General features: G+C 37.3%; 2 protein-coding genes across 2 annotated transcripts; one reads left to right on the top strand and one right to left on the bottom strand.

Moving 5' to 3' along the window:
- The first annotated feature begins 4730 nt into the window (after positions 1-4730).
- LOC125221766 (protein GIGANTEA-like) lies at positions 4731-9012 on the top strand. The gene is made up of 12 exons (XM_048124007.2): positions 4731-5017; positions 5114-5176; positions 5256-5310; positions 5391-5533; positions 5604-5809; positions 5872-5927; positions 6004-6226; positions 6310-6460; positions 6535-6723; positions 6800-8083; positions 8156-8536; positions 8611-9012. The coding sequence occupies exons 1-12, from the start codon at positions 4886-4888 to the stop codon at positions 8863-8865; spliced, it is 3138 nt and encodes a 1045-aa protein (XP_047979964.1). The 5' UTR covers positions 4731-4885; the 3' UTR covers positions 8866-9012.
- AAE1 (acyl activating enzyme 1) lies at positions 8876-11162 on the bottom strand. Its single transcript, XM_048124009.2, has 2 exons — positions 10940-11162; positions 8876-10451 (listed from the first exon to the last, which is right to left on the bottom strand). Exons 1-2 carry the CDS (start codon positions 11138-11140, stop codon positions 8994-8996), a joined length of 1659 nt encoding a protein of 552 aa, XP_047979966.1. The 5' UTR covers positions 11141-11162; the 3' UTR covers positions 8876-8993.
- Between the last annotated feature and the right edge of the window lie 2391 nt (positions 11163-13553).

The following is a 13553-nucleotide window of genomic DNA, read 5'->3' as shown; positions in this document are numbered from 1 at the left end:
ACAAATAGCAAATACATTAATAAATATTAATAATAGTAATAGTAATAATTACTATCACATTTAATTGTTTAAAATTATTGTATTATTTTATAAATTTCGTATGACTAGTACATTGACATGTTTTGATGTTATCAATTACTTTTAAAAATATAAAATAATTTTATAGAATATAGTATAATTATTAATATTGTGTGCTAACTACATATATAATGGAAATGATACACCCTTCATTTCACAAGAGTACATATTTTTTGATTAGACACAAATTTTAATGTACAATAGACAAAATAAGAGAGAGATAGAAATAAAAAGTAAATAAAGTATTATTAGTAAATAATGAGTCTCACCTTATTATTAATAATAAGAAATAAAAAAAATTAGAAAGTGCATATTCTTGTGGGACGGACTAAAAAAGTATCCGATCGTTTATTTTTCCCAATTGATCTAACGAATCCCCTAGTCCCAACTAATCAATTCGAATCAATCAATTTTATGTCTAATTGATTTTTCACTTTAAATTAAATTGATAAATCTAAGCTTAGATCAACCATATCTCCAATTAATTGATTGAATCTTCAATTTTCCCCCACTAATAATAAGTACAACTATTAGATTATCATATTATAATATTTCATAATTTTTCAATATGTAAAACTATGATAATTCATAGAATTAATTATAAAAGCATCATATATGGTATAGTGTATGCAACACTAATAATTCATAATATTATTAATCCATAATAATAACTTTATACAGCATTAATACAAATACATAGTTTTAATTAAGATACTACACTATATTATAAATCATAACATTAAATCATGTTAGAAATTTATATTACTCATTTGATTTAGTATACTTATTTATTTACTACTTATTCTTAATATTATTTTTTAGAATCGCAATTAGTTTATAATATAATTATAATTACACGGTTGGACTGGATCCATTTTGGATGTTACGGTAAATGTTACTCGCTCTATTTCTTCATAGTTGAGACACTTTTTTTTGACACAAAATTTAAGAAATGGATGTTTAATGTATTACGGATAAATAATAAAGTACAAAAATAGAAAAATAAATCAAATAAAGAGTAAATCAAGAAAAAAATAAATTAAGAGTGAAATATATTAATTATAACAATATAAGATTGACTTACTTTAGCTAAACTTTTCTAAATAAAAAGATGACTTAAGAGAAAATTTTGATATATGCAATAAACTTATATACTTCATTGGATTCATTGGCCAACGCTTTTAAGGATCAGATAATAATTATTTTTGGGAAATGGAGTTATAATTAGTATAGAGAGATTGATTTCAAATTTAAATTTTCATTAAATATATATTCTTTTTTTAAAATTGGAAGGATAAGGATGATTATGTAAAAATACTTGAGCACTATCTAACACTATTATTTTATAATATTATTTGTTTCAATTATTTACAAAACTGTCATTGTGTGGCCAGCCACACTGTGGGCGCATAACATTATTGTATGTTTTGTTTTATACTTATCAGTTAAACAATAATATGCATTTTCTAACTTTTAAAAGTTTTTTCTCAATATTGAGGTAAGACATATTCTCTACAAACAATATTTTAATTATTTTTTCTTTTATCTTTCTTATTTTATTAATTGTCCAACCAGTATATATTTTTGTGGAAGAGAAGGAGTTCTTGCGATATACTCCTCCCTCCGTCTCATTCCCAACTAAGTTGAGATATAATTTTTGGGTACATAGATTAAAAAATTATATTGAAAAGTAAAAAGAGATGAATAAAATAGGAAAAATAAAGAAAGAGTAGGGTAAGTGATGAAATAAAGTAAGAGTGATTAGATGTTTCGGTTTTTTGTCAAAAGGGAAAATTACTCAACTTAGTTAGGACATCCCAAAAGGGAATGCAACTCAACTTAGTTGAGGCGGAGTATATATAGTTAGAGATTCGAGCTTTCTAATTACTTCAAGGTCCTACGTGACATTTTATGGGATTTGATATTAGATTTTTCATATCTGAAATTTAATACTATTTCTAATATACTCTCTTCGTTCCATAATAAGAGTTATATTTTTTCACTTCGATTCGTCCCATAATAAGAGTCATATTTTACTTTTACCATATTAAGTATGTCTCACATTCCACCAACTTATTCCACTCATATTATATTATAAAACTAATATATATAAATGAGACTCATATTTCACTGACTTATTCAACTCACTTTTCTTTACCTTTCTTAAAACCCATGTAATAATTAAATAGGACATCTATATTCGGGGACGGAGGGAGTATTAACTTTGGAATTAATATTATATGTGACTCTTATAATATAAATCTAATAAGATACGAGAGACATATTAGCTTGAAATAGAATAGTACTCCCTCTGTCCAGAAATAAAAGTTTCATTTTATTACGATACGAGTTTTAAGAAATACTACCTCCGTCCCTGAAAGTTTGACACAATTTACCATTTCGGTCCGTCGCTGAAAGTTTGACACACTTCACTTGTGACCATTTTTAGTAGTGGACTCCATATTCCACTAACTCATTCTTACTCATATTTATTATAAAGCTAATACTTTAAAAGTAGGATTCACATCCCACCAACTTTTTCAACTCACTTTCTATTGCATTTCTTAAACTCGTGCCGAGTCAAAGTATGACAATATTTGGGGGACGGATGTAGTAATAAAATAAGTGGGTGGAAAAGTATATGGATCTCACTTATATTATTAATTTTAAATGAAATGCAAGTGGAACAAGTTAGTAGAGAGTAGGAACTATTGCTAGTAATACTCCTACTAGTGGATGGACTAAAATGGAAAAACAGGACTTCGATTCCCGAACGGAAGGACCACTGTTAAGTTTTTTTTTTTTTAACCTGATATTTCGGACCATTTAATGAACTGGATATTTTATGAAGGCAACACATGTCTAATTTTTTAATTTGTTAATAGAATAGTGTAGTGTGTGGTAGTCATGTAAAAGGAGTGGTAAAAGCATATTTGGGTTGGAGCGAGGTGAATTCGTTCAACTTAAACTGGAAACAAGAATGCCGTGAACTACACACCAAGAAAAGCGCACATGCGCATAAATGAATTATAATGTGTCACAACTCACAAGCATCCTCGCGGTCGGGCCCCATTGCCCGATTGGCGATTGCCGTGCTCGAGTATAATGAGTGCGATTCGATTAATTGATAATTTCTCACACCAAAAAAAAATTGAGTATTGAGTTTTTTCTCGGTTTGATTAATCATTATTAATTCATAAAAAAAGGATATATCAGTTAACTCAAAAATCAATCGATTATCAAATTAACCTCAATAAAAAATTAAAATATTTTAGTTAAAAGGTGAGTACTATAATTTAAAAAACACAAACGAATCTACCAAATATATAAGAAAAAAACTCATTAATTTGTGAGCAACAAGTACTGATTTTGAAGCAAGCTCCTAGTCACTAACAATGTCACCAAAAGTCAATGTTCATGTGGGTTGACAATCAAAACAAAAAATTAATATATTGCAACTATTTCACATCGATGTGCAAAAAAGGATTGGAACCACTATATAAATCTCATGAGAACCCATAAATTTCTATCAGTGTGGAAAGACTTTCAAATTTATTTCGAGTGAGGTGAACTTGCAATCTCAAATGAGGATGTGCTTCATGCTAGGGTTCGTGAGATGAACACGATCTTATTTTCTAGCCAACATCTAATATGTTTAGCTCACAATTTTCGGTCATGTTTAAATGAATAAAAGAAGAATTATTCTGCCCACTTTATTAAATCACACGTAATTATTTCTCAATGATGCATGTTTTTTTAATCCATGTGTAAAACGTGTTATTTAGATTTAGGAATCCATCTACTTCAGTATACCTAAAATAAATGCTAAATTTGCTTTGGAGAGCATGCGTTTTCTAACAATGTCTTATCTAAAACATGTTACTTTTGTTTTAGGAATCTATCAATTTTAACACCTAAACCCTTATTCAAGATTTCACTTTTCAATTATTTTCCAAGAATTAGGAATTGAATGGATCCACGTTTTTTTTCTATTTAGGTCAAGAAAAATATCATTAGAAACTTTACATTAAAAAATAGCCTATTTTATCCTAGTCTACTCTACGGTTGTAGAAATGTAAATTATCGTTAAAAATACTAATAGAATAAACTTGTTGCACAATTCAATTCAATTAAAATTGGATTGAAAAATCAACATACATTATACATCATGATATATAATGTAAGTTAAATATGATGAATCATTGATGTGCCGCTTTATTGTTAATCAATCATATATAAAATATTATTTCTATGCATAATTTTTTTTATTTGATGGATGAAAAATGATTTTAAGACTATATCTGCATTAGTTTTAGAAACAAGAGATTTCGTAACTTAAATTCATGAATTTGCACTATTTTTTACATAATATACTGTACATGATAAAAAAAAAAAAACTATTTAACACGTATATTTACTAAATTTTGATACAAATAGCTACTTACGAAATCTTCATTGCATTTAATTCCCCAAAATAATTTTTGTCGATTATAAAATATAAAATATGTACTAAAAATGTAGTGAGTTTTTTTCCAATTATATTTCTGCAATTTCCCTCTACTAACTTAGCTCATGGTGTCATGGTGATGATGGATGCAAGCCCACATGGGGCTTATGATATTTGCAGGAATATTAATCCCGCCTCTCTCTCTCTCTCCACAACAAAACTTTCTTCTATATTTGTCTGTCTCTCTTTGTTAATGCAGCTGATTTTATTGTAAAAATGGAATCTATAGCTATAAAGAATTGAAATGAAGTTTGTTCCTCTTTTTCTTTTCAACATCTGTTCCACTCACTTTGTAGTTTGATGCTTGTGTGCTTGCTTTGTTCAGATAAAGAGGTGTGTTTACATATGGCAACTTCAAATGAGAAGTGGATTGACAATGTCCAGTTTTCTTCCTTGTTCTCCCCACCTCCAAATGATGCACAGCAACACCATGTATGTTTTTGTTCTTCCCTAATCAACACAACAACTAGTTTTCCTTTCTTGGCTAATGAAACTCACTAATCTTGAAGTTTGACTTGTATATTATAGGCTCAAGTTAGTAGCTATGTGGAGATGTTCATCTCAGAACAATTCCATCATGATTTAGAGGAGGTAATTTCCTCTTCTAATGGTCTCATTATCAGTTTGAATAAACTGTTACTACTAACTCTGATGCATGTTGTGTTTATAGGCGATTCGAGGCCGGTATCCATGTAATGAGAAAACACTGTTTGATGATGTTTTAGGTACCATCTTGTTGCATATTCAGATAAAAATGAATGTTAATAAACTGAAAACAAGTTGTGTGTACACCTTGCAATTGCAGCAGCATTGGTTGTTCACCACCCAGACCAAGGCTCTGGTGTCGTTGTCCCCATCATATCGTGCATCATCGATGGCTTGCTCGAATACCACAGCACCAATCCTCCCTTCCCTTCTTTCATCTCCCTGGTTCGCCCTGACAGCAATGTATGAATTCAGTCCTGTTTTCTTTGATTCTTTCCATGCGTCTATGTATCATGCTTGACTTTGCTCTCAGGTGGATTCCGAGGAGTTGGTCCTTGCATACGGGGAGATACTACGAATCTTGACTCATTACAACCGGCCAGTTTACAGGAGACACACCAAGGGATCATCTTCATCTAATGAAGCCAGTTCTAGTTCGTGGTCGAGGCCATTGTCACCTTGGATCACTGACATGTTGCTCCAAGCACCTCTTGGCATCCGGACTCATTTCTTCCGCTGGTAAGCAGAGAAAATTTTTTATCGTGATGTGTTCGGACGGGGCTGAGCCTTACCTACTTCAGGTGTGGAGGCGTGGCCGGGACATACGCACCTACACAGCTCAAACAGGCTTCAACTGGTTAGTCAAGTATCATCATGTGTGTGTGTGTGCGTTGGTTGAGGAGGTTTATGATGCTTATTTATATATGAATCAGGGAAGCATCATGTGCTCATGACATCCACTCCGATATGGGCAGTGGCTAACGGCACTGCAGTTATACTCAGTGTATGCGACGAAGAAGTTGCTCGTTACCAGACTGCTACGCTGACAGAAGCTGCTGTGCAAGCAGTCTTGCTTCCACCCGAAACAGCCCCTAAGGACGAGCATCCCATAGCCGACCTACCAGCTCTCGAGCCCTACGCACGCCTCTTTCATCGGTTAACTTTTCCCCTACTCAACTCATTTCATACATAAAGCTTCAAATACACACCGGTCCTTTACTGTCTCTAGCTTTGTTTAGATACTACACGAGTTCAAGCCCGAGCGTGACCCAGAGGCTACTTCTGAGGCTGCTTGAAGCTCCACCATCATGGGCTCCTTATGCGCTCGAAGCAGCTGTGCAACTAGTGGAACTCCTTAGAGCAGCAGACCACCAAGCCTCAGACAACAAGGTAGCTCTTTTTTTTACTTTTACTATGTATGCTTTTGTTTTGTATGTTGATATTGTTTTTTTTTTCGCAACAAGCTTCCGAGGAATTGGATGTGCCTGTATTTCCTTCATGCAATCGGAATTGCAATGTCCATGGAAGGTCAAATTGCTGCGGACGCTGCTGCTGCTTTACTGTTTCGGATACTTTCCCAACCTTCTTTACTCTTTCCTCTGCAAAGCCAAGCTGGTGATGCTCATCATCTAACATTACCAGAACCAGACAAGGTACTTCACCTCATTTTCGTGTGATTCTTTCGAACTATCTATGGTGTTATTACCTAACATGACAAGATGATATCAGCCAAGAGAGTTACCTACAGCAGAAGAGATTGCATCGATGCTTTGTGCGAACGGCCTTGAGGTGGAGCGGAGAATATGCATGATATGGGAAGCTGCTTATGGTTTGATCCCTCTAACTTCCTCCTCCACGGATCTTCCCATAATCGTGGCTGCGACTTCTCTGCAGCGGCCTATACTATCATGGAACTTGTACATTCCCCTTCTCAAAGTACTCGAGCATCTACCTCGTGGAAGTCCCTCTCAGAGCTCTCTGATGAAGATATTCGTTGCTACTGTCAAAGCAATCCTGAGTAGAACATTCCCGCCCGAGTCATGTAAAGAGCAGATTCAGAGAACAAGAAATGCGTACAAGACTCTAGTCGTTTGTGAGCTTCGAACAATAGTCCATTCTCTGTTCTTGGGGTCGTGTGCTTCTGTGGAGCTCACTTCCCGCCTTCTCTTTGCTGTGCTGACTGTCTGCGTGAGTCATGAAGAAGAGCTCGGTGGCAGCAGGAGACGTGGAGCTGAGGAAGGCGAAAAATTGGCAAGTAAAAGGGGGCCTATAGCAGCATTTGATTCATATGTTGTTGCTGCTGTCTGCGCTCTCTCGTGTGAGCTACATACATACACTCTCATTTCGTACCAGTTAGACGCCGGTGCCAAATGTAGGTCCATTGATCACACGCGACGAATACTAGCAGTTTTGGAAGCACTCATGTCTTCGGAGCTCTCTAGTATTGGCACATCATGGAGCTATACCTCAGATGATATAGTGGTCACTGTGATGGTTGCAGCTCACGTTTACGATCTATTTAGACGTTCCAAGGCCTGCAAGAAGGCTCTTTCGCTCATGATGAGGCGCAAGTGGGACAAGGAGATTCGTTCCCGAGCATCTTCCCTCTTCAAACTGATTGATGTCCAATGTAAAACTGTTGCATCCATAGTCGACAGAGCAGGGTCCCTGGAGGACTGGCTAGTGCACGGGATGGCTCCCCCTTTTCAGGGGAAGAAACGCAAGATGCATGCTGGCTGTTTTCACTTTGGATCCAGCCAGCCATCTTCGTTGTTATACGAAAATGTAGCTGGTTCTGAGGCTTTGAGCGTATGCGAGAAGGCTGAATCCAATTTTTCGACAGTGGAGGGGAAGATGGGCTTTAACTGCAGCAGGCAGGCTCTTAGATCCGTCCTCGCGGAGAAACAACAATTGTGCTTCTTGGTGGTTTCTTTGCTCTGGCACGCGTTGATTGTATCACCTGAAATCCATCCGAGAGCTGAGAGTTCGTCTATGCAGCAAGGGTGGAGGAAGGTACTTATGATCAATCTGTCATAGATGAAGTATACATTGCACAGATTAGTATATGAATGGTTGAAAATGCAGGTGGTGGATGCTCTATGCAACGTCGTCTCAGCATCGCCAGCAAAAGCTGCAATCGCTGTTGTTGTTCAGGCAAGCAGTAACTTAAGGCTTTGGACTGTTGAAGACGACGATCATGGAAAAAAGGCACGGAGAATCAACGAGAGAGTAGTGAAAGTGATTGCTGAACTGATGAACAGCCATGAGAATATACAGTCATTGATGATCATGGCTAGTTCGTCCGAGCTTCTCCTCCGAGCAACTGATGGGATCATGATCGATGAAGGAGCATCCACATTGGCTCAACTTGAGGTGCTGGAAGCAGCGGCTAGAGCAGTTCACCCGATGCTCAGATGGGGGGAGCCCGGATTGGCAGTGGCGGAGGGTGTTGTAGACGTATTGAAGGTAGTCGTATTTCCTGCGCGATGATCTTGATCTTTATCTACATGATTAATCTCTCATAGAGTTATAATGTGCAGTGCCGCCTTGATGCAACTGCTCGTTGCATTTCTCATCCGAGGGCTCGTGTTCGATCCCTCAGCAACTCTGTGCTCCACGCACTGGTGCACGTTGGCTCAAGGTGCAAACACTCAGCTACAGGCATCGTTGGGTTGAAAGACGCCGTGGACAAGTGTTTGGAGTTGGAGGCTCGTAGGCGGGTCGAGGCAGGCTTGCCGGTGAACTTCGTCCAAGCCATTGCAAAGGAATTAAGCTGTTGCACCATATCCTCTTGAAAACACCCTATTTTTAAATGTGTAAATAAGCCATTAGGCATCCTTTATTCATTCTTGAAGAAGGAAAACAGAGTTTACAGACAATTAACAAAAGGATTAAAATCCCAGACTACAATGATTGATAAATACTACATCTTGCTCTTTTTAGAGAGGCTGCCCATAGCTTTGGCCTTGGCCCTGAGCACAAACTTTTGCGTCTTCCCGGTCGAAGTCTTTGGCAATTCCTCGAACACCACTGTCCGTGGCGCCATGTAATGAGGCAGCCTCTCGCGGCAGTAGCTGATGATCTCCTGCGCGGTAGCAGCATGACCCTCCTTGAGCTTCAAAAACGCGCAAGGCGTCTCTCCCCAGTGCTCATCCGGCCTCCCCACGACAGCAGCCTCAAGCACGGCAGGATGGCTGAAGATCACCGACTCCACCTCGATCGTGCTTATATTCTCCCCTCCGGAGATGATTATATCCTTCGACCGATCCTTCAGCTCGATGTATCCATCCGGATGAATCACCCCCAAGTCCCCGGTATGAAACCACCCCCCTTGAAACGCTTCCGCAGTCGCCTTCGCGTCGTTCAAATAACCATTCATCACCGTGTTACCTCTAAACATCACTTCACCTATCGTCTTCCCATCCCGAGCCACACTCTGCATAGTAACAGGGTCCTTGATATCGAGCTCTTCGATCCCGAGATGCTGAACTCCCTGGCGCGCCTTGAGTTTCGCCCGAGCCTCAAGAGGCAGGGAATCCCACTCCGGCTGCCAAGTGCAGATAGTTCCCGGGCCATACGTCTCTGTGAGACCATACGCGTGGGTGATGTTAAACCCCTGCTCCTCCATCTCAAACAGCACCCGAGGAGGTGGTGGTGCAGCACCTGTCATCACGGTCACCCTCCCCGGGAGAGGCCTCCTCTCACTAGGAAGCGCGTTGATGATCATGTTCAAGACAGTCGGAGCGCCTCCCATATGTGTGACACGATGTTTGGCTATGCAATCGAATATCCCCTTCGCGGTGACATTCCTTATGCATACGTTGGTGCCACCTTGGGCCGCCACAGCCCAAGTCAGGCACCATCCGTTGCAATGGAACATAGGCACGGTCCATAGATACACGGGCATAGACTGCATCTCGTTAAGCAGAATCGCAGCCATGGAGTTCAGATACGCGCCTCTGTGACTATACACAACGCCTTTGGGGCTCGACGTTGTGCCAGAGGTGTAGTTGAGGGAGATAGGGTCACACTCATCATCCGGCCTTACTACTGCAAACTCGGCCTCTCCCTCCGCTAGCAAAGACTCGTATGCTGTGATTTCTGTCCCAAACTTAGGCCGGGAAACTGAATCATGAGGGTCGGGAATCAAGACGAGAGAAGGCAACGGGGAGCCCTTCTCGGACAAGACCTTGAGAGCGCCCTTGGCAATGTCGAGAAACTGGTAGTCGACGAATACGATCTTGGCTTGTGAATGTGCGAGCAACACGGCCACCATGGCGGAATCATGGCGTATGTTGAGTGTGGAGAGGATTGCTCCAGCCATCGGAACAGCAAAATGTAGCTCATAAGTTTCTGGAATGTTTGGAGCCAAGGAAGCAACCTACCACACCATATACTATGTGTTATACAAATAAAAGGCTAACAAAATCTCCAAAAATTAACTCATATAATTGAAAATTCAATATAGCTTCAAGTAAAATAAAAGGCTATATAATTGAAAATTCAACATATCTTCAAGCAAAATAAAAGGCTAACAAAATCTCCAGAAATTAACACAGTTGAAAATTCAATATAGTTTGAAGCAAACTAAAAAGGCTAACAAAATCTGGAGAAATTAATGCAAAATTAGTAAAATAAGAGACCAAAAAAGTTGTTGAACTATTGAACTTTGGTCGAATTCCAGGTTGTTCTAATTTTGCAACCAATCAAGATTCCGGTGCTGAAATGGCACGTCAACCAACAGACAAACAAGATAACTCATCCCGAAAGACTAACTACAATCGAAATGAAACAATAACAACCACAGCTTAATAAAACTCATCTAAATAGGGAATCACAAATTAAATTGAAGTGGGGAATCAAACTCACAACATCGGCGCGGGATATTCCGCGGCGGCAGAGGGCGGAGGCGAGGCGGCGACATCTCTCGTGGGTCTGCTTCCAAGTGAAGTTGATATCTCCATAAACAATACAAGTTGTGTCTCTGTAAACAATGGCTGATCTCTCCAGGAAACTAATGGGAGAAAGTGGAACATAATTTGCTGAACATTTCATTGTAGCTTTGGCCATTGCTTCTCAAATGGAGTACTATTCTAATTTTGATATTTGTGTCTTCGGATCACGTGAGAAAACCCCATTAAGATTCCGACGCGTGGCTTTTGTCGTGATTAAAAATTCTACTCACAAATCGTGATTGGGCAATTTTGGAGGTTTGTGTATGCATACATCACTATCTTCGTCACTAACTCATATTTTCAGTTTTTTATTATTAACCATTTCGACATTACTGTAAATTTGTTATACTAACTGCTTTAATTGGCTTAAGCACTAGTTGGTGATTAATTAATTACTATGCACTTGTAATACTAACATTACAATTATGTAAATGATTAAATTGGTCAAAACTCAAATTACACAAACTATTCAATATGTTACTCCCTTCGTCCCAATTAAGTTAAAGTTAAAACTTTTGAGCATGAAGATTAAGAAATTGTGATGAAAAGTAGGAAAAAGAAATAAAGTAGAAAAGACAAAAAGAGAAGTTATAGTAGGTAATTAATAAAGTAGTAAGAGTGATTGAATATTTTATTTTTTATCTAAAAAGGAAATTACTCAATTTATATCAAACATCACAAAAATAATATGACTCAACTTAGTTGGAACAAATGAAGTACTTACAAAAGTATTAGTATCATTGTTACAAAATGCTAACATAATATATATAAATAAATCGAACTATTGCTAATTTAAGTAACTTATAGAGTTAATATACTATTCCCTCTGTTTCATCCTAAGTGAAGCATTTCCTTTTTGGTGTGAGATTTTACATATTGTTGTTTTATACGTTAAGTGAAGAAAGGATAAAGCAAGAGTATAAAAAAATGTACTATCATCTAAGATAAGATATCCTAAAAGGAAAAATATGTCATTTAGGATGAGACGGAGGGAAATAGTTAATATCATGAGTTCCTTAGAAACTAAATAAATGATCGCATAAAAGATAAAAATATGTTTATCAATATTCCAATCCAATGCAATCACATATTCAGTGAAATGTTGACAAATGTCGAAATCTTACAAATGTCAAGATTTGTATTTTATAGTAATAAATGTTAGTGGAATGTACGATCTACTTTATATTTTCTTTCTTAACGTGTGATAACACATTCATAGAGTTTAGAATGACTTCATTTTCAATTGGTGGCTGATCGAGCATGCGGAAATTAAATGGAAGGAGTGCACATGACTATTTTTTGGGTCTTCGGTACTGTGGAAATTTTATGTCCATCTAAGGAAAAATTAGTCGCATTGGGGTGCCGCATCCCCCTGCATCCGCCATTGTTTTCATGTCGTTATTATGTCATTTGTCAGGTTGTTACCATGTTCGTATCAAATACTCCCTCCGTTCACAAAAAATAGATTACTTTTGCCATTTTGGGACGTCCACAAAAAATAGATCACTTTCTAAAAATGGAAAGTTTATCTCTCATACTTTTCCCACTTTTTCTTCCCTCTCTCATACTTTACTCACTTTTTCTCCCTATCTCTCTTACTTTACTTACTTTTTCTCCTCATCTCTCTTACTTTACCAATTCTAGATTAAAACCCGTGTCAAACAACAATAGATCTATTGTTTGTGGACGGAGGGAGTATTTTCTTAAAAGACGTGTTCTGATATAAATATATTAGGCCATATCGACACAATAATAATCCGATCGCACAGTTTGCCAGGCTTAACTTTTTTTTCAAAAGGAAAATTGTTTTGAAAGTAATTTGGTAAGCCTGAAAATGAGAAAGAAAAGAACAATATAGCCCCTAAAAATGCAATAAATGAAAATGCATGTGGCAGTAAAAGAGAACAAAAGCAATAAATGAAAGTAGTGATTTATCTCTATCAAAAATAGCTACTGCAATATAACTTTGGGAAAAAATAAAAATATTAGGCATACAAACATTATGTCTGGAAAAATTTTATCTCTACGAAAAACGGTTGTACTTAATCTCTACGAAAAAAGGTCGTTGGAATTAATACTATAATTTTATGGGAAAAAATAAGAGTATCACGGTATGAAGATATTATGTCAAAAATCCATTTCATGAGCAAGGCAATTCAAATCGAATCGTGAGGTTGAATTTTCCCTCGTAGTTGGCTTATAAATAGAGTGGTAAAATTTGATATGTAACACTTTGAGAAATCTGTGAGAATTGAGGGCCAATAACTCTATACAATGAAGTGTTCAGCAAATTACGTTCCACTTACTCCCATTAGTTTCTTGGAGAGATCAGCCATTGTTTACAAAGACAGGATTTCTCTTGTTTATGGAGATATCAACTTCACTTGGAAGCAGACACACGAGAGGTGTCGCCGCCTCGCCTCCGCCCTCTGTCGCCGCGGAATATCCCGCGGTGATGTTGTGAGTTTAATCCCCAACTCTAGCTATAGTTTATTAGATATAACACACCGATATACTTTGGTATATAA

Source organism: Salvia hispanica, chromosome 1 (genome assembly GCF_029641045.1).
Source record: "Salvia hispanica isolate PSC_SH4W2 chromosome 1, Shi_PSC_v1, whole genome shotgun sequence".
NCBI lineage: Eukaryota > Viridiplantae > Streptophyta > Magnoliopsida > Lamiales > Lamiaceae > Salvia > Salvia hispanica.
The sequence above is the reverse complement of the archived record's forward strand: the minus strand, read 5'-3'. Positions and strand labels throughout refer to the sequence as shown.

What these genes read in the sequence shown, in the direction of transcription:
- LOC125221766 (XM_048124007.2), top strand. Translation starts at nt 4,886, where the DNA reads ATGCTTGTGTGCTTGCTTTGTTCAGATAAAGAGGTGTGTTTACATATG. An exon ending in ACTGTTTGATGATGTTTTAG is followed by an intron (nt 5,311 to 5,390) that starts GTACCATCTTGT and finishes TTGCAATTGCAG; the next exon opens with CAGCATTGGTTGTTCACCAC. An exon ending in CATTACCAGAACCAGACAAG is followed by an intron (nt 6,724 to 6,799) that starts GTACTTCACCTC and finishes AGATGATATCAG; the next exon opens with CCAAGAGAGTTACCTACAGC.
- AAE1 (XM_048124009.2), bottom strand. Translation starts at nt 11,140, where the DNA reads ATGGCCAAAGCTACAATGAAATGTTCAGCAAATTATGTTCCACTTTCT. An exon ending in GAATATCCCGCGCCGATGTT is followed by an intron (nt 10,452 to 10,939) that starts GTGAGTTTGATT and finishes ATGGTGTGGTAG; the next exon opens with GTTGCTTCCTTGGCTCCAAA.